Source organism: Solanum verrucosum, unplaced genomic scaffold, assembly GCF_900185275.1.
Source record: "Solanum verrucosum unplaced genomic scaffold, falcon-dt-bn FXZP01000280.1, whole genome shotgun sequence".
NCBI classification, from domain to species: domain Eukaryota; kingdom Viridiplantae; phylum Streptophyta; class Magnoliopsida; order Solanales; family Solanaceae; genus Solanum; species Solanum verrucosum.
Window position 1 is genome coordinate 1,666,312 of NW_026019982.1, and position 22,795 is coordinate 1,689,106.

Consider the following 22,795-nt stretch of genomic DNA (forward strand, 5'->3'; position numbering starts at 1 on the left):
TTACATGAGTACCTAGTAGAGGAGAAAGGTAGATTCATGTGCTTTCTATTAGTTGTTCAGTTTTCTACTACTAATTTTCAGAATTTTTTAAAATGTATTACATACATACACTGATGCATTTCATAAAAATATTCTAAAAAACTATTCTTTTTAACCAAGTTTCTTGAAAACCAGAAGTGTTTTTGCTGCTTCTTTTTGAAAATGCTTTTTTAGAGAGTCGAGGTGTTTGGCCAAGCTTTTAGAGAAAGCATAAATACTTTTGAGTACTATCAGGAATTTTTCAGAGGTTGAAAGTATCAGAGCTTTTCTCTGGAAGCACTTGAAATTTTGGCCAAGCACAAATTCTACTCTAATCTTGACAAGTGTGTTTTTCAAATTGGTTTACCAAACACTATCTGCTATTTTTCGAAAAGCACTTTCCGAAATAAGCAGATTTTAAAAGCTTGTACGATACATTATCAACCAAACATTGATGAATTAGAGGAATATAAGAAACATAAAAGGTTCATTTCATGTTGGTAAGATTGAATATCTATATTAGCATGTCATGCTTTGTTTTAAATAACAACTTTGTGGTAAATAATGGGCTATTATTTCTTCTTTCCATAAACAAGATTTTTGTTTCAATTTGCTCTTTTGGACATTCCATCACTGGGCACTTCCCCGCCCTGTTTCATGTTTTTCATCAGTGTCACCTCTTGAAATTTTCTGGCATGATGAACACAGAGCCAGTGTCCTAGTCTTGGAAAGATGAAACGGCGTCGCCCGTTGATCAATCTTGATTGATCTTAGCTCTTGCAACTCTTTCTTTAGCCTATTATTTTCATCATTCAGACTCTGGCACCATTTCTTCATGAACTCACAGTCTACTTCTGTTTGCTTCAGTTTAGTCCTTTATAACACATATTTAGAATAAAAAAAGAAGAAAAAAAATAAGAATTGTTATATAGTAATAAAATAGATATAGTAAATAAGATTTTAATTACCTTGCTCTTCTATTCTGAAACCAAACTTCTACTTGCCTTGGTTTGAGTTTTAATTTTGCTGCAAGTTCTTGTTTCTGACCCTGCATCAGGTTATACATACACCAATAGTGTAAGATTTCTTTAGCCGGTCAGCGTATATAAGTTAAATCCATAAAGACATTTAACGATACCATTGCGAGTGTAGTGTGCTGTTTGAAACTGTCTTCAAGCAAAGTGGATTGTTCTTTAGTAAGCCTCAGTTTCTTTCTCATGCCAATCTTCTTGCTTTCACTGTTAAATTTGCTAAAAAATTTACAAGTTTTTGAGCTAGATCCATCAATCTTGCTGGTGTCATGAAAAGGAATAATTGATAGATCTAGACATGTAATTTTCTTATGATGATCACTTGTGGCAAGTCCAAGTGTGAGCCTGGTGTCACAAGCTTCATTGCTATTATTTCCCATAGTCGGAGTCGTCTTTGTTAGTAAGCGTTTTGTTTTGTGTGTGTATGATTTGAGAATTGTAGTGAAACTGTTCCATTGAGAAGGATCTTTATATGGTATGTTTAGTTTTTCAAGAAAATGAATGAGAATTTGATTAATTGTGTATTAATTACTTATACAAAAGTCATTAATAATTAAGTATGAGTTTAATGATAATTATGGCATGCGTTTAAAACAATTGACTCCTCTAAAGGAAACCAATAACTTACACTTTGAACAAGACTTTTGTTTGACTTGCCACCCTATTTCCCATAATAATTTTAATGTATTCAAAAGGGCTTTTCCTATTCCAATTCAGTATAGAAACTCTTAAACACATTTATGATAAATGAGATAGGATTGACTCATACATTTAGTAACGATTAGAATAAGAACCCCATTAAGAGTTTATTTTCTCTTCGTTCCAAAATAATTATCGTGTTTTTCTTTTCGAGAGTTTAAATACACGAACTTTGACAAATATTCTAAGATACTTTTAACCATATATATATACTCTCTCCGTGACTCCGTTCATTTTTACTTATTACTGTTTGACTTAAGACACCAATTAAGAAAATAATTATTTATGTAGGTATTTTACCACACTATCCTATGTTTTGTATTAGGTCTTGGAAAATGATTTGGAGGATAGCGAATGAATTAAACTTGAATAATTTAACAAGCAACAAGGTCGTTGTAGTATAGTGGTAAGTATTCCCGCCTGTCACGCGGGTGACCCGGGTTCGATCCCCGGCAGCGGCGCTTTATTTTTTTTTTTCTAAATATGTGTTTGTGTTTTTTGTTGTTGTTGGTTGTTTCATTTTTTGTGGGGGGGTTAACTTTGAAGTATGGAACTAAGAAATATTTAAGTTTGCTTCTATATAAACTAACTTTATCTAGAACACAAGTTACAAACTTACTTACCCTTGAATATGTGATGTAACTAAGATTATATTAAGCTAATTATTAATTTAACATTTTTATATAAATTTCAAAAGGTTTATTTGTTTATTTATTGGTGTTATGGGAATAATCAATGTTCCTTGTTTACCTATAAAACTACTCTCTTCATTCCATATTAATTGAATTTTCGAGGCATTTTCAATTTTTCAAATTAACTTAATTGTTCAGTTTTCAAGACTACTTTTAGAGTGTTCTTCCAATTTTACCCTTTATTTGAATTTTCAATGTGATGACTTCAATAAATTTAACAATAATTAATAAGGGTAAAAATGGAAAACTATGTTCAATTTATGTCTTAATCTACTTTTCTTAAAGGGTGTGAAACACCTCAAAAATTCAATTAATATGGAATGGAGGGAGTATTATCTACCCTATTAGGTCGCCTATGGGTTAGTGACAAAGGCGGTAAGCAACGATAAGATTATCTCTATGTGATTTATTAGTCAAGGATTTAGTTATGAAATAAGTCATTAGTATTTGCATTGGAATAGATTATTTATAGTATACTTTTTCATGGGAGCAACCCTATTCTGAACCCATCCATGAATGTGAAATGCTTTGGATACTAAACTATTTTTTTTTGTTAGGTCCTTAGGAAGAAAATTATTCTAAACTAAAAGAAAAAATTTCTTAACTTCCATTTGGTCATAAAATATGAAATTGAAATTTGAAAATTGGACTTTTTGAAGTTTGTGATTTTTGAAACTTGAAAGTTGTGTTTGAATGTACATTTTATGTTTAAAAAGTTCGAACTTTTGTAAGTAGAAGTAAATTTTCCCCTCAAAATTAGTTTGTACTCAGTTTTTGAAACTTAATTATCTTTTTTTAAAATAGATTTCCTGAATATATTTAAATCTATGATCAAACGTCAACTTAATTACATCATATACCATGTGTTAAATCCCAAACTTAAAATTCACCAAGTGGCACCATGTAATGCTAATTCGAAAAATGCCGGCTAAGTTAATCAAACAGAATCCTCAAACAACACTCTTTTTTTAATAAAAATTAAATATTAATTTCTCTTAACCCCAAAACATAATCCTTATCTATGTCTTTTGTTTTCTTAAGGACTCTATCCAAGTCAATTAACATTCAAATTTTTTATTTCCATACCTAAAAACCCAAAACTACCCTTTCTCCTTCTCACCAAAATCCCCATTATAAAACCCTTTTTCGTAACTTCCCAACATATATTTCTCCATATTTTCACTAGAAACCGGCTTAAGCATCTAAGTTGCCGCCACATTTTACGTATTTGTTTTTAGCTTCATTCATTTTCTCCAACAAACAAAAAAAAAAATTATATTTTTTGCTTTTGTGAGATTATTGTTTGTTTTGTTGCTAATTTTGTTTGTTACTATGAAGGAAAACTATGAAAATATTGGATTTGGTGATTCATTGAAGCCAAAAAAACCGAAATCTAGAGAAGTAAGTTCAAGATATTTGTCTCCAACTTCGAATTCTTCAATTCTTGATGATAAAAATCAGTCTCTAGAAAGTATAGTACCGAAAACAAGATCATCTACTGATTATAATAAGCATAAAAGTCTCGATAAATCGGGATTAATGGGTAAGCTTTGGCCGTCTTCTTCTTCTCCAAGTTCAATCATGGATACTTTTGGTAATCACTTAGGAAATGAGAGATTAAAAGATGTTGAAGAGCGAAAAAATCGCGAAATTTCAAATTCAAATTCTCATCCCCTGTTTTTAAGTAAGCAAAAGAGCTGCACGGGGTTTAGTAGATTTGAGAATGAAAACGAAAGAACGAAAGAGAAGGAGAAAAGAAGATCGTTTTTTGGTGGATCTGGAAAAATCAAGTTTCCAGGGAGATTTTCGACTAATTCATCGAAATCTTCGAATTTATCGGATGGTAATAGTGGCCAGATTGCCTCTGGAAGATTTTCTGTTGATGCGAATTTGCTTGGAAGAAGATGTAATTCAGCAAGAATTAGATCAGATATTTTATCTGATATAGCAAATGAATCGGAATCCGAATACAGTGACATTTGTTCAAATAACAGTTTTGATTCCCCTGTTTTTGGGAGAAATATTGGTGCACCATCATATATGGCACCAACATTAAGTTCACGAAAGTCTGGTATTGAAGTTCCATCGAAGTATATGCAAGATTCGTTATCAAAATCGCGAAGATGGAGTTCAGATTGCAGTGTTCCAAAGCCAGAGTCTCCGAAATTAGGACTCAAATTCAAGAATCCAATACAAAGGGCAGCTACTTCACTTAACAGTAAAACTTCTAAATGGGCTTCGTCTCCTGGAAGACCAAATTCGCCTCCTGTATTGATGGAAAATAGAGGGATTTTTACGTCGAATATGAAGCCCCCTACGAGTCCTTCTAAGGGGAAAAGTGTTGGGAATTTCCTTAGCATGGGGCTTGAATTGCTCAAAGGTAAGAAATTTTCTTCTGGTGCAGCATCTCGTCTTAGGCCAGGCACGACGGAGAGCGTTCATCATTTAAGGATACTTCATAATAAATTGTTGCAGTGGAGATATGTAAATGCCAGAGGTGATTCAGTCCATCACAATATCAGTAGACAAGCTGAGGTCAGTCGCGGAGTCGGGAATTTTACTAATATATTATCTATAAAAAATAATTTTTGACCTTGTTTATTTGGTTTTTCTCTTAGGCAAACTTAGTATATGCTTGGGATGGTCTAATAAAAATGAGACAATCTGTGGTGCAAAAAAAGTTGCAGCTACAGAGGCAAAACATGGAAATGAAATTGAGTTTTGTTCTTCATTCTCAAGTAAGAACTAATTTAACCTTGACGAATATTGGTCAGACAGTATCAAAAATCATCACAACAATTAAAGATATGATTTTTTTCGTGATGTATTGTGCAGATAAAGTTACTAGAAGCATGGGGTTCTATTGAAAGGCAACATTCTTCAGCAGTGTCAAATTCCCTGGATTGCTTACAATCAGCAGTCTGTAGGGTTCCTCTCATTGAAGGAGCAACGGTAAGTCCAATGGCGAACGTGCTAAAAAGTAACTTTTGATCTGTTTATACTATAATTTTTGCATGTGTTAAAACTTTCCGATGAATGATGTTCAACTAACCACCCTTCACTTTATGTGGCTACGTATATGCCACAGAGCATTTCACTGACAAGATTAAGCCTGTAGGTGGAACCACAATCGGCTATTATTGCTCTTCAACATGCATCAGATGTATCTACATCGATCACGTTGAGATTATCCAATTTCTCATCAGGAGTAAGATTTTGGTTGCTCTAGTTTCTAGCATTGCTTATATTGTCTCGGATATAATTTATATATGCTGACAATATAAAAGTTTATACGAGGTAGTTTAACTTGTTTGAAATTTTCGATCAGGCTGAAAAAACTGCAGAAGTAATGAAGGAAATGGCAGAGGTAGTTGTACAAGAGAAGTTGTTGTTAGAAGAATGCTTGGAGCTTTTCAACAACATTTCTATACTAGAGGTTAATTTCTCAATTTATAGAATTAATCAACTTCATTGCTTGCATTATACAAAGTTACTTATTTAATTCATATGATATATATACTCCCTACGTTTCAATTTGTCTGTCTTACTTTCCTTTTTAGTCTATTTCAAAAAGAATGTTCATTTCTGTTTTATGGCAATTCTTTAGTTTCAACTTTCCACGTGACATGTTTAAGATCACAAGATTAAAGAACCTTTTAGTACGTTCAACATAACTTGATATGATTAGCATTTGAACTCTCTTTGTAAATCTTTACTGTGTTTTGTATTGGCAGAGTCAAGAAAGGTATTTAATATGCAGTATTATCCAATTAAGACAGCAACAAGAACAGTACTGCAAAAAAGAGAAGAGAATGGTATATGTTTAATCATTTGATCTCAGAAGACAATGCTCAAGGATTTACCGTCAGAGAGGCGGATTCAGAATTTCAATTTTATGAGTGCTAAGTCTGAGAACGACGAGTTTCAAGTGTTAATATCTGAATTCTAAATTTAATGTTTGTACATATTTAGTGAACTTCTTAACATAAACGTATTCAACTTTCTGGAGGCAGGAGCAAGAGTAGTATTATTTTGTTGATTATCAACTGTATGTATATTAGTGACGTACACAAATTAATTTAGTGCAAGCGAGAAGATAGTGATCTAATTAGGTATTCGTATTGGAACTTCAATTAATTCACATTGGTGTTGCGTAAGGCCCATTTAAGGAGGAAACCTTTTTAACGGGAGCTTTTTTCATATCCAAAATTTCAAGGAGTGAAGAGATCATATCCGTCCCATCATAATTTTTATTGGTAGCTTAACTTCAATTATAGTTTGGCAAAGCTTGCCACTCTTTTTCTTCACTTCTTTTTGAGTTAACGATTGCAAAATAATGTTATTTTAGTTTATCCTTTTGTAATACAACTTGAAAACGAATAATGTTTTTGTTATAAAAAATAATTTAATAACTTCGGTTATAGTAAAATAAAAATTCACTGATCATTCATGAAATCAACCCTACACAAGTATCGTACACATATAACATCAATATACTCCTATAAGAAAAATGTGAAAGAAGTTGATTATATATTTTTGTGAAAACCTAATTATTCAAGAAGAAAAATATGTGGGAAAAAAAGTTGATTGCATATTCAAAAAAATTTGTATTATTTTTACATACTTTCCTTTTATCCAGAAAATTTAAAAAAATAAAAATAAAAATCCGACCAACCGGATTCGAACCAGTGACCTAAGGATTAGCTGAAAGGCTTTGCCCACTACAGTCCTCCGCTCTACCAACTGAGCTATGGTCGGTTACTGAAATATAATTGCTTCTACATTTATCAAAATTTAAATCACTTTTTGCCATCTTTTTCTACACCTAGCAATTATAATTAGTATATAGTAGATTATATAAGTCATAAGTACATACTTCTTTCAATTTTTTTCCTTACACATGTTTCATATATGTCACATTATCAAAAATGCAAAATATAAGTCTACGTTACAAATGGCTTAATTGTTATTTCAAATCATTCATTACTATTTATTTTTTTTAATTTGAGTTTCGGTATCTTACTTTATTTTCAGTATGATAGTCACCCCTTTCTCATTAAAGTAGAGTGAGTAACTTTTTTCTTTACTACTGCTGTCATACCACAAAGAAGTCCTATAACTACGCTTAATTCTTCTTCCAATCCTAAAAAGAGCACTCAATTACGTGAATTGAATTTATTACATATTGATCTAACTAGGGAATGTTGCTCGTTAATATGTTTAAATTCCTTCACAATTAATCACATCAACATAATTGAATTATATTTTATTCGTTATATATAATATTTATCATTTCACGAATGAGTCAATTCCCTAAATGGTCACCCAAGTTTAGAGAATTGCCTTGAAATATCATTTATGTTTCATTTAGGATCAAAATATCACTCAACTATCACTATTTTCCTCAAAATATACTTGACACTCCAAAAGCCCCACTCTCTCCTATTTGGCATGTCATGTCATTAAAGTCTTTTTTTTTAATAATAGACCTATTTAACTCATTAAACTCATTTAGCTAAAATAAGCCATGATCATATTATTATTTTTAAAGTTACATTAGTTTATTAAGAATAAATTTTCATGCTTAAGAATATTTTATCATAATTAAAAATTTTATTTTTTTATGTTATGAAGAATAGGTTTTTAAAACGTATTATAATATCATTAATTTTGAATACATATAAACACATACATTCAAAAAAAAATTGATATACAAATCACGCATGAATGCTAACTTACATCAGTTAATCATAAATTGTATAATGAATCAATAATATTAAAGGTCAATTAACTATTACAATAATATTAATTGTGTATTTTGAAATTTATGCTTACAATTATTTTTAAAAAAAAATAGAAAGTGAATAATATTATATTTTTTATCCAAAAAAATAATACTAAATACCTCAAAAGTCTCCTTCTATTCTAGTTGATACGTTATGTCATTAAATCGTCATTTTAAAAAGTAATAGACCTATTTAATTCATCAAACTTATGTCTCTACAAAACAAATATATAAATTACATGAGAATTTGTGAAGATTATAAAAAAAATTAAAAAAATCTAATTCCTTTATATATTTTTACTAAACAAAATTCAATGAAAAAATCTCTGTGTACAATTATTACCCGGTAGTTTTTAAAATTTCTAAGTAAATTATTTGAAAATTTTAAGAATTTTTTTTCATAAAAGTATTCAAATAAATTTATAAGGTTGACAAAAAAGTTGGTATGAAGAGAAAATTATTATTTAGCTTTTTTTTAATTTAATTTTTTTATTATTGTTTTATTCTATATTATATTATAATTTAACTTCTCATACAATTAAACACCAATATATATTCTTATCTCATCCCAAATTTATGAAATACAAGTAATAATTAATTGAATTGCCTATTTTAATTCAATAATATACATATTATATGAGATTAATATACTGATAAATAAAGATCAAAATTTATTTTCTAATATAAATATTATTCACTTTCTATTTTCTTTTCAAAAAAAAGACATTGCAAGTATATATGAATTTCAAAGCACCCAATTAATTATTTTTTAGTAGTTAATTGATCCTTAATATTATTGATCCATTATATAATATATGATTAGTTGATGTAAGTTGACATTCGTAAGTGATTTATATATCAATATTTTTTTTTTTGAATATATGTGTTTATAATTATTCAAAATTGATGACATTGTGATAATTTTAAAAAAAACTATTCATCATCACATAAAAAAATAAAAAAAATTAATTATGATAAATGATTCTTAAGTATGAAAATTTATTCTTAATAAACTAATAAATCTTTAAAAAAAAATATGATCATCATTTTAGTTAAATGGGTTTAATGAATTGAATTGGTATATTATTAAAAAAAAAAAAAAACTTTAATGACATGTCATGCCAACTAGGAGAGAGTGAGACTTTTGGAATGTCAAGTATATTTGGAGGAAAATAGTGATAGTTGAGTGATATTTTGGTCCTAAATGAAACATAAATGATATTTCAAGGCAATTTCCTAAACTTGGGTGATCATTTAGGGAATTGACTCTTTCATGAATGTGAGATTTTCCTATTATGAACTTTAATCAATATGTTGTTAAAAGTATGAGTACTTATTACCCTAACTTTTTTTTTTTTTAATAATAACAATAGCATAGTTAGTGAAAATTCACTAAGTGAGGTCTAACGAGGATATAGTGTATGCAAATCTTACTATTATCTCGTGGAGGAACAACAACAACATATATAGTGAAATTTTACGAGTGAAGGAACTATTTTTTTTAAAATAATAATTAAAAGATAGACTAATATATACTCCCTCTTTCCCTAATTACTTGTCCACGACATACCTATTAAGAAAGCAATGATTGACATAGTGAGTTTACCATTTTATCCCTATTAATTATGAAGTGGGTGAATTAAAAATTTAAGATTTTCAAGAAGTTTTACTTTATTTCAAAGTAATTAATTGAGGGTTTAATTGGTAAAAAAAATTGTTCTTTCTTGATTTGTCAAAATGGACAAGTAATTAGGGACAATTAAAAAAGAAAAATGGACAAGTAATTAGAGACCGAGGGAGTACTTATTATTTCATTCGTGATAGTGTTTTTAAGTGAAAAAGGGAAAAGAGAAAACCAAAAAAGCATTTTGGTCGATAAATCCATTTTAATCCCTCTGTCCCTAATTACTTGTCAACTTTTGAATTGACACACCTATTAAGAAAATAATAATCGATAATTTGATATAGTGATTTTATCATTTTATCCGTATTAATTATGAATTGAATGAATTAAAAACTTAAGATTTTCAAGAAGTTCTATTTTTTTTAAGTAATTAATTGAGGGTAAAAAAACAAGTAATTATGACAGCACTGACTTATTCCATTTGAGACATTTTGGTTTGTGAAAAGTTATTACTTTTTGCCATGGCAACTTCATTGGCAGCAATGACGGCGCGTCGAGCCACAACCTTCACGCACTTCCCCTTCTCAAGCCTGACGTCTCACGCAGTGTAACAAATCCGAAATTCTCACTATATTAATAAGAACTGAAGCACTATTACAATACTCAAACTATCGAATTATGATGAAAATACTGAAATTACAAGTAACTAAAAGATAAAGATAAGAACGCTCTTTACTCAACAATTTGCTTTAACCCTATTTTCCCTAGAATGTGCTACAGTACTTATTAACTTGGATCCCATGCATAACCCCTTTATATGGTATTGGGCTGTTTTGGTATAACAGGCCTCGGCCCATTCATAACAAGCAGCTTCTTCTTTTTTTTCCCAAACTTTTAGATCGATTCAATTAGACCGTCCTGTTTCCCGCGCATCCTTCGCAATCGGCAAGTGCGATATGCTAAACAATTCTCCTACAATGGAGGATCTCGACGGAGGAATGGCAAGTGATGTAGAGAGAGAAGAGGAAGAAGCTGTGACCGACTTACTCCGAGATCGATTCAGATTATGCACCATCTCCATTGCTGAAGGTGAGGCGAAACAATGCGGTATGGAGGTTTCTCAACCGATCATCACATGTATATCTGATTTAGCCTTCAAGTTTGCAGAACAGCTAGCAAAAGACCTAGAATTATTTGCACAGCATGCTGGTCGTAAGTCCGTAAACATGGAAGACGTTATTCTTTCCGCACATCGGAATGATCACCTGGCTGCCTCATTGAGGTCCTTCTGCAATGACCTCAAAACAAAAGAGCCCAATTTGGAGAGGAAGAGGAAGAAGAATCCCAGAAGGGAAGGTAGAGTTGCTCCAGATTTACTTCGTACTCCAGACACTTAGATTAGAGGTATGCCCAGTTTCACCATGTGTCCAGTTAGCCTAATAGCTTAGTGAGAGCAGCATCTGTGCAGCAACCACAACCTTTTGAAGTAAACAGGTTGACAACATTACTGAAAAGCTACCTCAAAGTAGCGCCTAAAGTGGAAGGACAAGAAAAACTCTAATTATATGCTTTACTTCTACATTTTGTTTCAGTTTTGTGTTAAAGTATCTGGAGCTTCAATAAACTAATGATTGTGCAACTTTGGTGTTTGTAACAAGGATAGTGATTGATTTGAAAATAGAATTATATATGCAAAGGTTGAAATGTTTGCCTGTATTCCTATTTCCTTTGCTTCAGTGCCTCTAAGGTCCAAGTTCTTTTGTTAGTTGATGAAATGACTTATTGAGATCTTAAATTCTACTTTACCAAGGGAAGAGAGTGTGTCTCGTATATTTAGACACTCGAAACTGTCCTTTCCAACTTTATGTATTTTTTTCGCCTAAATAGATTGACCAGCACTAAACTAACATAAAACTAATTGTATGTTGTGATTTGGAAATAGCAAATGCATATTGATTGGAGAAGTTCAATGATCAGGCACTGGAGTAGAAGGAGTTTCCGAGCTTTTGAAATAATAGTTGTGGCACTCTCTTTCTTTCATAGGGAAGGAAGCTTTGGCTTTGGTTTGGACCTGTACTTGACCGAGAAGTGAGAGCTTAAACGGGGTAAAAGTAGCCATCTGGCACATTAGGGAGGAAATCTCATCTGAGGAAGGCGGATGATAGGATAGCTCTATTTTATTCAAAGGGAAAAACAACCTCAATAATCTTAAGGGGGAGGCTATTTAGGTCTCTGCTGTTGACAACCTATCTATTATCTGCATATTTAGTTTTCATTTTCTTGAAGCTCTTTCTAGAGATTTTTGGTGAATGGGTCACATAATGGAAGTAGTAGGTGGCAGTGAGAACCTTCTTGTTCTCAATTTTATGGAGTAGTAGATTGAATAACGTTAATAGGAAGCAGAAAACAATATGATAATAATAGAATTGAAACATGGACTCTGCTTTACTGGGAACCTGTTCGTTTGATTACTTCTTTTTCTTCTTCTACCAAAGACAGGTATAAGTATATTTCAAACCTATCACACTAGCTTGATAGTTGAAAGCCTGACTATATTTATAATTATGAAAGTAATGCAAGTATGGAACAAAGTTTAATTAGATAATATAAGCAGAGAATAATTCTATACTTAAGAGTTCATGAGACTCCTCATAAAGAGAGAATGTGGATACACTAAAGATTGACTTTGGATTTACATCAAAGGTCTTGATGTAGTCACCACAAGAGACCTTCTGGAAAATTTCCTCAACCCCCTGCAACAATGATGGGAAAAGCCCTAAGATATGTCAATGATTTAGCAGACCCTTTATGTGAAAGGAAAGTTTTCTCCAGCACCTTAATCATTACTCCCTCTGTTCCAATTTATATGAGTGAGTTTGACTTGACACGGAGTTTAAGAAATAAAAAAAGACTTGAAACTTGTGGTCTAAATAAGTCATAGATATTTGTGTGGCTAGAAAATAGGCATTTTAAAGTGAATTTGTTACTAAATATAGAAATGTGTCATTCTTTTTTGGACCAATTAAAAAGGAAAGTAAGTCATTTAAAGTGGGACAAAGGGAGTACTATATATTTGTGCCACATGTTTTCTTAGTAGAGATGAAGAAAAAATATTAATCTAGAAATATAGAATTCTCTTAGCTGACTGTGACAATTGCAGTTCGTGGAGTCAGTTGTCTATTTTACACTCAATATGGCATGCTTTCGAAGCGTTTGATATAAGTTGCAGTGTCATATTTATATGATCTGAAACTTTGCTGTTTTTGATTGTATCGTTGTCTGGATGGGGCTTGCTTTTCTAAGGTGGATACAAGTTGTTCACTGGAGGCAAGAAGAGCAAAGAAGAGGTATTCACATGTTTCTTACAAACCCTGAACATTGCTATACTTGTACTTTTCACTAGTCCAACTTCCAAGAATTGGATAGAATCAAATCTTCTGCAAGAATAATGTGGCTTCGAAATCAATTACGTCACAGTGACCTATTCAATTTGCAAATGGTAGATCTTTGTAAGCCCAGTCCATTAAAAGCTGATTAGGAAATAGACGAAGGCAAAGACTATAGTAGCTTACTTGCCTATATTTATGTGGAGCTAGAATATTTGGCAGGCATTACTGAAGACCAAATATGGAAATTTCATACTGTCGGATGGTATGGTAAAATAGTTATTTAAGCACTATTAGATTGAGGAAAACAGGATCCTGCATTTCTTGTATAGATTCCTGAAAGTAGTGACCTTGATTTTTTTCACCTGATGATGAGGGTGTTCTAGCTAGCATCCATATTATTCTCATTCTTTATCTAAATTTTTTTCGTTCAACTTTCATATGAGTTCTCAGAAAGTAAAAAAAGGTCTTGTTTGACATTGATTCTCTTCTAACAACAGTGCTTCTTAAGGAATACCTTTCAACTGATGTATCGAAAAAAAAGGAATGACTTTCAGATTGAATGACTATTCTAGTTTCAATGTCATTTGATTAACTGAATGAAACAGAATAGACATTCAGTTCAATGACTTCTTGAAAATAGTAAGAGGCTTTTAGTGAACCAGTAGAAGAAAAAAAATTAAGGGCTGTTTAGTATAAGTGTTAGACTTGAAACTTTTGCTGGTATATTTGTTTTTAGTTTTAGGAAACAATTCCCCAAAGGCAGTGTTTCTATAAAATACTGAACAGAAATGGACATGTCTTACTAATGTTTTTCCCTATATCCTATTAAAAAAAACTAATGGTAGGGTTACAGATTTGTTGTGTGAGACCCCATGGTTCTTTCGCATAATATGTGTATCATTGAATGAGTGTATGAGGCTTATATGACTTGGTGTATCATTTCAGGAGAATAAGGTTAAAAAAGGGGAGGTAAAAAAAAAAAAGATCAAAGAATTAGACTAACGTTATGGGTCAAGGATGCCCTTAAACAAGTTCGAGTTAAAGAATGTCTATTCTAACACCCCGCTCGTTCAGAACGCTTAAGTTAACCGGTACCTTTGGGGATAAGACAAAGAGTGTCTTATATGCTAATAAGGATGTTTTATAAGGTGATATAGTCGCCCAATGATCGTAAGTTAAGTTTTGAAGTCAAGCAAGTTGAGAAATAATAAGTTGGAAAAAGTTAGAGTAAGTTTCTTTGATAAATTTTCTGAAATTGGGTTAAATGTCTCGGAGCTTTTCTCCCAATATATAAAGCTTTAGAAGAACCCCAATATATGAAATCAAAAGTCTACAAGTCTACTTTCCAACGCACTAAATCATTTGTCCATACGACTTCAGAATTGAGAGATATTTAGATTTTAGTGAGACTGCACAAGCAGGCACGTGAAGGTGGGCCCCTAGCCCATATGTCGGTTTAGCTTTATAAGATCAGATTTCCCTTCGTTTTATCTCATTATTTTTTACCAAAATAAGAATAAAACAGCCCTAAATCCTCTCTAAAGGTTCACCTATCATCCAAGCAAAGATCTACAAGATTTCAACGTGGTTTCACCCTCGGAACGTTCATAGAGATTGTGTTATTTCTTTCCTCCTCGTTGGTTGTGATTTGAAGGATTCTTCATGGTGAAGGTGTCTTGTTTTTATGTGGTGTTGCTGCTGTTTGGAGGTAATAATTCTCACCCTTCATTTTATTGAGTGAGTCCAAGTTATAGCTATGCTATATAAGCAAGAACACGAATAGACGGCTGGAAAAATCGTATTTGGATAGTTACGTGATGTTGGGCTGTTTTAAAGTATTTTCTAATATTGTTGTTGCTGGAATTTTTTTGGAAATGTTTTGTATGTGTGTGGTATTTGTTGATATGAGTCTGGAAGAGAAGAAGAAGTATAGATGGATATTTAATTGTAACATAAATTAGTGTAACGTTGGTTCTATTATTGCATTGCAATTTTTAAATTGATTCTTCTTGGTTCAATGTCTTGCGTTTAAGGAGACTGTTTGTTATTGACAAGACATGTTAATGTACTGCAAGCTCCATCAAGTTTAAGTTTAGGTTTTGTCCTTTTAAGCTCTTATTGCATATGAATAGAAAGACATGACTCCAAATGTAATTATTGGATGAACGTATAGGATGATGATTGGAAGCGGCGAGTTCAAGTTATTATGGTTATATTGAACAATTATAGGACTGTATTATACATATTTTTTTATGGCTTTAATGGTTTGTATACTCGTGGTTAGGATTTGGTTATGGTTATTTTGGGTTGGAAAAGAAGGGTGTGGCAATACGCCGAGTTTTAATTGTTGTGTAGGCATACTCAATTTGGTTGTTGTTGACTATTGCGTAGGCCTCCACTTGTTAATAGCTGCTGCAAAAATGTATGTTACGTCATTAATTTGGGGTTGTAATTTGGAGAAGAAAAGGTAATGAATGAAGCATACATTTAAAAATGGTTTGGTTAGCTAATCACTCTGCTAGTGAGCTCTAAATTGCTACTTTGACCCTGACGTGTTAATAATCTGCCTGTAATGGTTGTGTGACATGATTTTCTGTAGACTACATACGGTAAGGAAGGGGGTACAATCCATATTGATACAACAAGACCCAAAATCGAGGTATGTTAAGGCTAAGCACTATACTTCCATTGAGCACGAATTTTTGAATCCTAAATTGTCAAATATTGTTTTACTACTCTATTGCTAGAAAGACCTTTTGTGAAAGGCATTGAGATTGTAGTTGGCGTATTCTTGTGACTCCATTATGTTGCTATTCCACTCGTTCGGTTAGATAGGGTATTTGGCGTCTTTATGTCATTTTGTTGATTCTCTTGACTATAGGTCCATGTGTACAAATTATTCTTCTTCTTTAGGTGTAGTAACTTAAGAAGATTAGGGATGAACAACATCAATATGAAATCAATCCTCCTTCCTCGCTAATTTATATTTTTTTTGAAAACTTTAAAATAAAACATCGATCTCCAAAACTATTAAATGTAAATCGTTTGTTTAAACTACTAAAGTACGGGTTTTTTTGAAATACTTTCTTTTACAAACCACTAAGGAAACATATATAGATACTAAGTGAAGCACTTTAAGCTCTTTATGAACATCCTCAAGTTTAAGTTGCATTTCTAAATCCAAGTTAAGTGTTCCAGTTTAATCTACAAGTATATAAGTTTCACGAGATATTTACATGTGATACGAAAGTGATTACGAGATTATGAGGACAAGAGTACCAATGAGCCAAGATTGGCAACATGATTCAGGTAACAAATGCATTACGGATCCATGACATTACATGCTATGCATTCTACTTCCGAGCTATAATCGGAAGGTATGGGGCCTATTGCCTATATTTATACGTATGAGACACAAATGGCCACAAGTTGGCGAATATGATCCCGGTTCGCTACCGGAAGGCACCACCATTGCTAGCACTTGGTTGGGTAAGACATGCATTTGCATCTATATATATATATATTCACGACATGCGATTATGCGAGCATACCATGCATATTTAATTTATATAAGGTTTGATGTCAGCCATGGCGGCTACCAGAGTTTCTATTTCAGGTGGTATCTTTATTCCCCTTTTTACGGTAACTATTTATTATTCTATTTTCTGCCTTACATACTAGTACATTTTTATTCGTACTGACGTTCCGTTGCCCGGGGACGCATTTTTGTTTCGTGCGTGCAGGTCCAGGTAGGGATTCTAATTGACCCCTCTGCTAGGATTCGGGGTTCAACTGTGAGTTGGTAAGCTCCACTTCTTCTTGGAGCTTTCATAGGATGTTACTTTTATTGTACAGTTTGGGTATAATGGGGCCTTGTCCCGACCAGTGCTTATGTCACTCATAGAGGCTATTGTGGACACAGTATTCTGGCTTTCTTTCTGCAGCTTCCAATTTCCAGCCACATAGGCTTGGCATGTATAGATATGTATGTATGTGTGTATATCTTCATTGTAGCCTTGTCGGCTAGCTAGTACCTTATTATCTTTGGCTTGTCTACCTTCGTCTATATGACTTACCGATATTCAGGTTATGACCTTAAGGGTCCAGTCATAGTATTTTAGATGTTATGCTGCCCGACCTTCTAAGCCCTCAGTTGAGTCAGTTGGTATGTTTATGTGGGTAACTCGATTGCTTAAGGTGTCGAGTGCCAGTCACGCCTTCTCTAGTTTGGGTCGTGACATGTTGCTGGTACCTCGGTCATATTTTATGTCACACTATATGATTGAAGCTGTATTATGTCGCACATTTGCTAAATGCAGAGTCTAAGACATAATTTGAGCATTGTAATATATATTAGTTGAAGAAAATATTAAAGTGGAAGTGGTAAGAAAGTTAGTTTGATTATTAAAAGAACTGACATCATAATTCAAATTTGATTTTTTGAAACTTGTGACAGGAGTACAAGGTACTGATATTAGTAGAATGGTATTAGTACACAAATTGGAATGAGTGTGCTATCAATTGGGACGGAGAGTATAATATGCCTTTTTCGGGGGTGGGGATGGGTGTGGAGCATTAATAGTTGCTGCCTATTTTTTGTGAAAGCGAGTATATGCTGAAAAGTAATCAATTCATTTGTAAATCCTTCTTTCTTTCCTAGGAAGGGGAACCTTCTTTGATCGTGAGTAATGACATACACTTCGTATTTATTTCTTATTTTTGCAGACATTGGTGCAAGCAGCTCAGTAAGGTGTGAATTCACAGGGCGTTATCCCATGGTTGAGAATTTTTCAAGTCCTAGGTCTCAAAGTTTCTCTCTAATAATCCAATTGGTGGACATGACATAAGTTCCTTTCTTTTCTTTGTATTGGCTTCATCCTGTTGTTATAAATGACAATTAGAGTTCTTGAGCTAGTTACTCATAGACAAAACTTGGTTGGCTCACCAGTACAGTGCAGTTCTCCTAATATTATAACAATATACAAAATGGTTCTGCCCATTCACTTCTCTTGGATATCTTCGTCTTGCTTATGCAGTGTCTAAATTACATTTCAGAGCCCGTAGTTTGAATATCATGCAATCTGTGAATATCTAATGACAGTGATGAGACATTTGTAAGGGTGTTTTAGTTTCAATCTGTATTCTTACCATTTACTTGTCTTCCAAAACCATGGGGCTAAAAGTTAAATGCCTCAATTTTGCCTTCACCCAGTGAACATGAGGAGGCTTCCTTTTTCCTTTGCTCTATTTTATAGTACCTGGTTATACCTTTCTGATTTTCCTTTTCCAATATCTATTTGAGGGCATGAGTTCTTTTTCGTGTGTATGTGGTTTTGATCAGAGGGGCTGGGCTGGGGACATTGAGTTGTTTAGAAAAGACATAAAGTAATTAGTGAATGGAAGCAACAAATGCCTAAACTTAACATCTGGGGATAGAAATGGAAGTATTTCCCTAAGCTAGCTTAGTTATGAATACTTTCAGTGATCTAAATGGAGCATAATGATAACACTTTCTTGCACTGCTGTTAGACTAAAATTCAGACCTCATCGTTGTGGTCCCCATCTTCTCCCTCCTCTCCCAAGCTGGCAGCAGAGCCTGTCGTATTGCCTGCCTCTTCTTCTGTGTTCTTATCATTCTCAACTTCAAGGTAATCGTCTCTTAAATCCCTTTCAGTAGTTTTTACATGGTTAGAAGGATAATGAAGATTGAGCGCATGCTTTTGGTCTCTATCTTCTCTGACTCTGTCGGTTTCTCCTTCTGTTCGTGCAGTGTTATCTGGTTTTTGATTTCTGGCATCTTGTGATCCTCCAGAATGATCTTCCGCTTCTTTTGGTTCCTGATAATAGTCAACCTCTTGGTTGTCATCTTCTTTGACATCCCTTTCAGCAATTGTCACATGTTCAGAAGAATTTGAAAGATTTTGAGCTTGCCTTGGCTCTGTATCTTCTCTGATGGTGCTGATTATTTCCTCTGATTGTACTACTTCATCTGCTTTTTGATTTCTGGCCTCTTCTGAGATGCTACTCTTCTTTGAAAGAGGTGTATTTGCGGACCCTTCTTCTTGAGAACTCTGGAGCAGCTCAGTCTCTTTGTTGCTGACTTCTCTTTCCTGCTCTTTCTCAATCTTCTGAGTCATGTCATGATTCATGACTTCTTGGTTCCCTTCCTCTGCATCTGCAAAATTGTTAGGGTTTGGCCGTGTCTTACCAGGTGAACTATCATCATGATTTGTGCCAACATCTTGCATTCTGTGTCTCCCTGTATCTGGATTTGCTCCTTGTTCTGACCTTATCTGGTTATTGTTTTGTAATGCTGAATCTTCACCTTGTTGAATTTTTTTGGTCATTTCTATCCCGTAATCTTCCTCGTCAGATTTCTTCCTCATGTCCACATCCATGTCATTGTCTTTCTGATGGTCCCTTATTTCCAGTATGCTGCCTCTAACCCTTGTGACCCTTTCAGTTCCCATTCTTACTTTCAAGAATTTTCTGTTTCTCATGCTTGCAATTCCACGACTTTCCAGATGCATGCCACTTTCATCTACTTGGCGCTTAGCAATTATTTGCCGTCTCTTCCCTCTTGTGGTTCTCATGTGGTCCTTGCTCGCTCTTGATGTTCCTCTGCTGTTTGAATTCTTTTGCATTTCTATCTTAGTCACTCCTTTGTCATTCGTTCCAACTTCATAGTTTTGCTTTCGCACTTGATTTCTATCATGCTCATTTTCCTTAGATGCATTGTCACTGGTGTACGTTTTCTCATCTAGGTAAGATTCTTCCTTATTCTTATGATTGTCAGTGTTTTGTATTTGGCCTTTATTAGTTTGAAAAATGGCGGTGTTGCTGCTTGGAACATCTTTTTGAGAAGTTTCCAGCTGCTTAGACTGCTCGTATGCAGCTTTCCGTTTCACGTTGTCAAATCTCTCCCCAGTTTTTCCCGTGTTTTCACCTTCTCCAGTGACTTCCTTCTTTTTGTAATGGGTAGCTTCATTGGCCTTGCTGTCTGTCTCTTTTACTGAATTTTCCTGGTCTTCTATTTTGATGGATTCGTGCAATTCTCCACTTCTTCTTCGACTGTTGCTTCTTCTTCCAGCAGCCTTGGTGGGGAAATTTGTTGCTGGATTTGATGGGTGATCTGCACTTACTGACAAGACCTTTGTTGGTGAAAATTCAAGACGGTGTTTTAAATCCTCAATTTCAGCCTCTTTCTGTCTCAAAGTTTCAGAAAGTAGTGTAACCTGGGAATCATCGGACTTTGTTTCCATCTGTTTTTCCCTAAGCATCCTAATCTCACTCTGCTTTTCCTCAAGACCAACTTCAATTGTTCTTTGTTCTTCTTTAAGGGAAGAGATCGTTGACTTCATCTCTGATATCCTACTGTCAAGATCTGTTTTCTGCGTACCAAGCCAGTGTATATTGGATTTCATGTCCTCCATTTGCCTTCTGGTTTCTTTTGCCTTTTCTCTTTCTTTCTGTCACAGGTGACAAATAATGTTAGCTTGGGTAGCATAATAAACACAAAATTATGCTAATGGCAGAAGATAAAGACTATTGTTATTAGTCTCATTGAAAAACTCTACTGATCATAGATTACGTTGTACAATTAGCTGCTTAACACGGTAGATTTACAAATTTATCATCCATCTTTTCCCTTTTATGAAATTAAAATGCACTTTTGTTCATTCTATGATTGATTTACATCCAAGGTCTGTGATATTTGTCACCTGATCTGATTTAACATCAGATTTTACCAGAAAATTGTTGTATAAAACCATTTATTTTAACCCCGTTAAGCAACATGTACTCTTTCAGTTAGATGTTCGTTGTAGAGGCAGATATGGTTTCAAGTCTAATTCCTGGCATACTTTATCAAAATAAGTCTAACAACAGAAGTCTATTGGGAAGTATTGTTTCCTGATTTTGCATGTAAATAGATGTTAGCCATGGACAAGATTTCTTTTTTTCATTCAGTGCACACAGACACACAGAGAGGAGAGAGAGGAACCTGCAAGAGGAGTTTAAGGCCATCGAGTTCACGTTCTTTCTCCTTGACAAAGAGGTTGCAGACGCGCCTGTCCCTGAGCTTGTGGAGAGTCATAATTCCAAATACGGCAGCACCAAATGCGAGCAGCAGCAGAACTCCATATGGTCTTCCAGTGTTTTGACTGTGCAGGTTCCTTTTCATGCTTTTGCTTTATCTTATGTCCAGAAGATGTGTAAAGAGTTGTGGGTAACCTAACAAGAATGGCCTCACTTGGCTGTCTTCAGTAAATTTAGATTAATGTTTCACAGCTTGAGTGTTGCTTGTCATCTCAAAATGGTTCTCAAACTGCTTCCTCTTTCTCTCTCTCTCTACATGCAGAAGAGACACATAAATTTGTAGTTCTGATCTATAAGGAGCTAAGAAAGAGTAGAGAAGAGTTTGAAGGATACATGTGCATGGCATGTTGACTGTACAATTTTCTTAATTCATTTTTTAATAGTTGCTGCTCTTTTCTCGAGAATGCTTTGTCATGCTTCCTAGAGTATTTTGCTATGACATTTTTACTTCTGCCTTGTCTTTTTCCTTGAGCCGAGGGTCTATCAGAAACAACTTTTCTATCCCTCAAAGTAGGAGTAAGGTTTGCTTACACTCTACCCTCCTCAGGTCTCACTTGCAAGATTACATTGGATATATTGTACCCTCCTCAGGTCTCACTTGTGGGATTACACTTGGGTATGTTGTTGTTGTGGAATTGGCTAAATTTTCCTATTTGAAGCCAGGCAAAGCAAGTCTCGTCTCTCCGAGATGTGAAAGAGTGAAAAGATGGAAAACTTATAATTTTTCTGATAATTTATTTGATGTGCACGTAAGAAACCGAATATAATAATCATGTTTCAATCCCAAACAAGTTGTCAAATGTTTATGTCCGTTGCATAACATGTATCCTTGAGATATATATTAGGCTTATTTAGAAACTTGAACTATCACTTGTTCCAATTGAGCATTTGAACACATGATAAAGTGTTTTTATTAGACACTTTGAATTCAAAAATTGAATAAACTTTTACGCATATTTCCAAGTGTCCATAATCCTTAGTATTTTTGCAGTGAGCTATAGGTCAAAAGGTTTGGCCTTATATTTAGCAACAAGCAATCAATCTCAATTATGTTGTTTGACCCTTTATTAATAAGCATTATGTAATTGCAGTATGATTGAGTAGAACCAAACAGATCTGATACAAAAGCCTAGCTTCACTCTTAAGAATAAATCCATAGAACTATTCTGCACCTTAACTTAAAAATTATTAAGAATTCTTATCTGTAATTCACGCTTTTCAGACTCCACTTATGAAATTATAATGAATATATTATTGTTGTTACAACCCCAAATGAATTGACCCCTATCGTATACAAAGTGTCCATACGTTGCTCATGACAAAAAGGTAAAAACTACTTACTAGTTAGTATGGCTAGTTTTTGGATCGCTTATTAATATTTAGCAATTATTCAAAATGATTTTTAAAGTAAAAATAAAATTTTGAAAAAAAATTCTAGCTTCAACATGGAAAAAACTCGA

At 33.6% G+C, this 22,795-nt stretch overlaps 4 protein-coding genes and 2 non-coding genes across 6 annotated transcripts; 3 read left to right on the top strand and 3 right to left on the bottom strand.

Annotated features, from left to right (window-relative positions):
- Positions 1-648: 648 nt before the first annotated feature.
- LOC125817686 (homeobox-leucine zipper protein HAT22-like) lies at positions 649-1,429 on the bottom strand. Its single transcript, XM_049497240.1, has 3 exons — positions 1,157-1,429; positions 987-1,066; positions 649-892 (listed from the first exon to the last, which is right to left on the bottom strand). Exons 1-3 carry the CDS (start codon positions 1,427-1,429, stop codon positions 649-651), a joined length of 597 nt encoding a protein of 198 aa, XP_049353197.1.
- A 708-nt stretch (positions 1,430-2,137) lies between these two features.
- On the top strand, positions 2,138-2,209 carry TRNAD-GUC (transfer RNA aspartic acid (anticodon GUC)). Its single transcript has one exon. It is a non-coding gene; the product is annotated as a tRNA-Asp (tRNA).
- A 1,563-nt stretch (positions 2,210-3,772) lies between these two features.
- Positions 3,773-6,267, top strand: LOC125817553 (QWRF motif-containing protein 3). The gene is made up of 6 exons (XM_049497100.1): positions 3,773-4,975; positions 5,059-5,178; positions 5,276-5,392; positions 5,559-5,648; positions 5,769-5,876; positions 6,175-6,267. The coding sequence occupies exons 1-6, from the start codon at positions 3,773-3,775 to the stop codon at positions 6,265-6,267; spliced, it is 1,731 nt and encodes a 576-aa protein (XP_049353057.1).
- An 838-nt stretch (positions 6,268-7,105) lies between these two features.
- TRNAY-GUA (transfer RNA tyrosine (anticodon GUA)) lies at positions 7,106-7,198 on the bottom strand. The gene is made up of 2 exons: positions 7,162-7,198; positions 7,106-7,141 (listed from the first exon to the last, which is right to left on the bottom strand). It is a non-coding gene; the product is annotated as a tRNA-Tyr (tRNA).
- Positions 7,199-10,800: 3,602 nt separating this feature from the next.
- Positions 10,801-11,344, top strand: LOC125817431 (protein MHF1 homolog). Its single transcript, XM_049496967.1, has one exon. It carries the CDS (start codon positions 10,806-10,808, stop codon positions 11,244-11,246), a length of 441 nt encoding a protein of 146 aa, XP_049352924.1. The 5' UTR covers positions 10,801-10,805; the 3' UTR covers positions 11,247-11,344.
- A 7,327-nt stretch (positions 11,345-18,671) lies between these two features.
- Positions 18,672-21,646, bottom strand: LOC125817434 (uncharacterized). Its single transcript, XM_049496970.1, has 2 exons — positions 21,241-21,646; positions 18,672-20,707 (listed from the first exon to the last, which is right to left on the bottom strand). The coding sequence occupies exons 1-2, from the start codon at positions 21,418-21,420 to the stop codon at positions 18,776-18,778; spliced, it is 2,112 nt and encodes a 703-aa protein (XP_049352927.1). The 5' UTR covers positions 21,421-21,646; the 3' UTR covers positions 18,672-18,775.
- Positions 21,647-22,795: the final 1,149 nt, after the last annotated feature.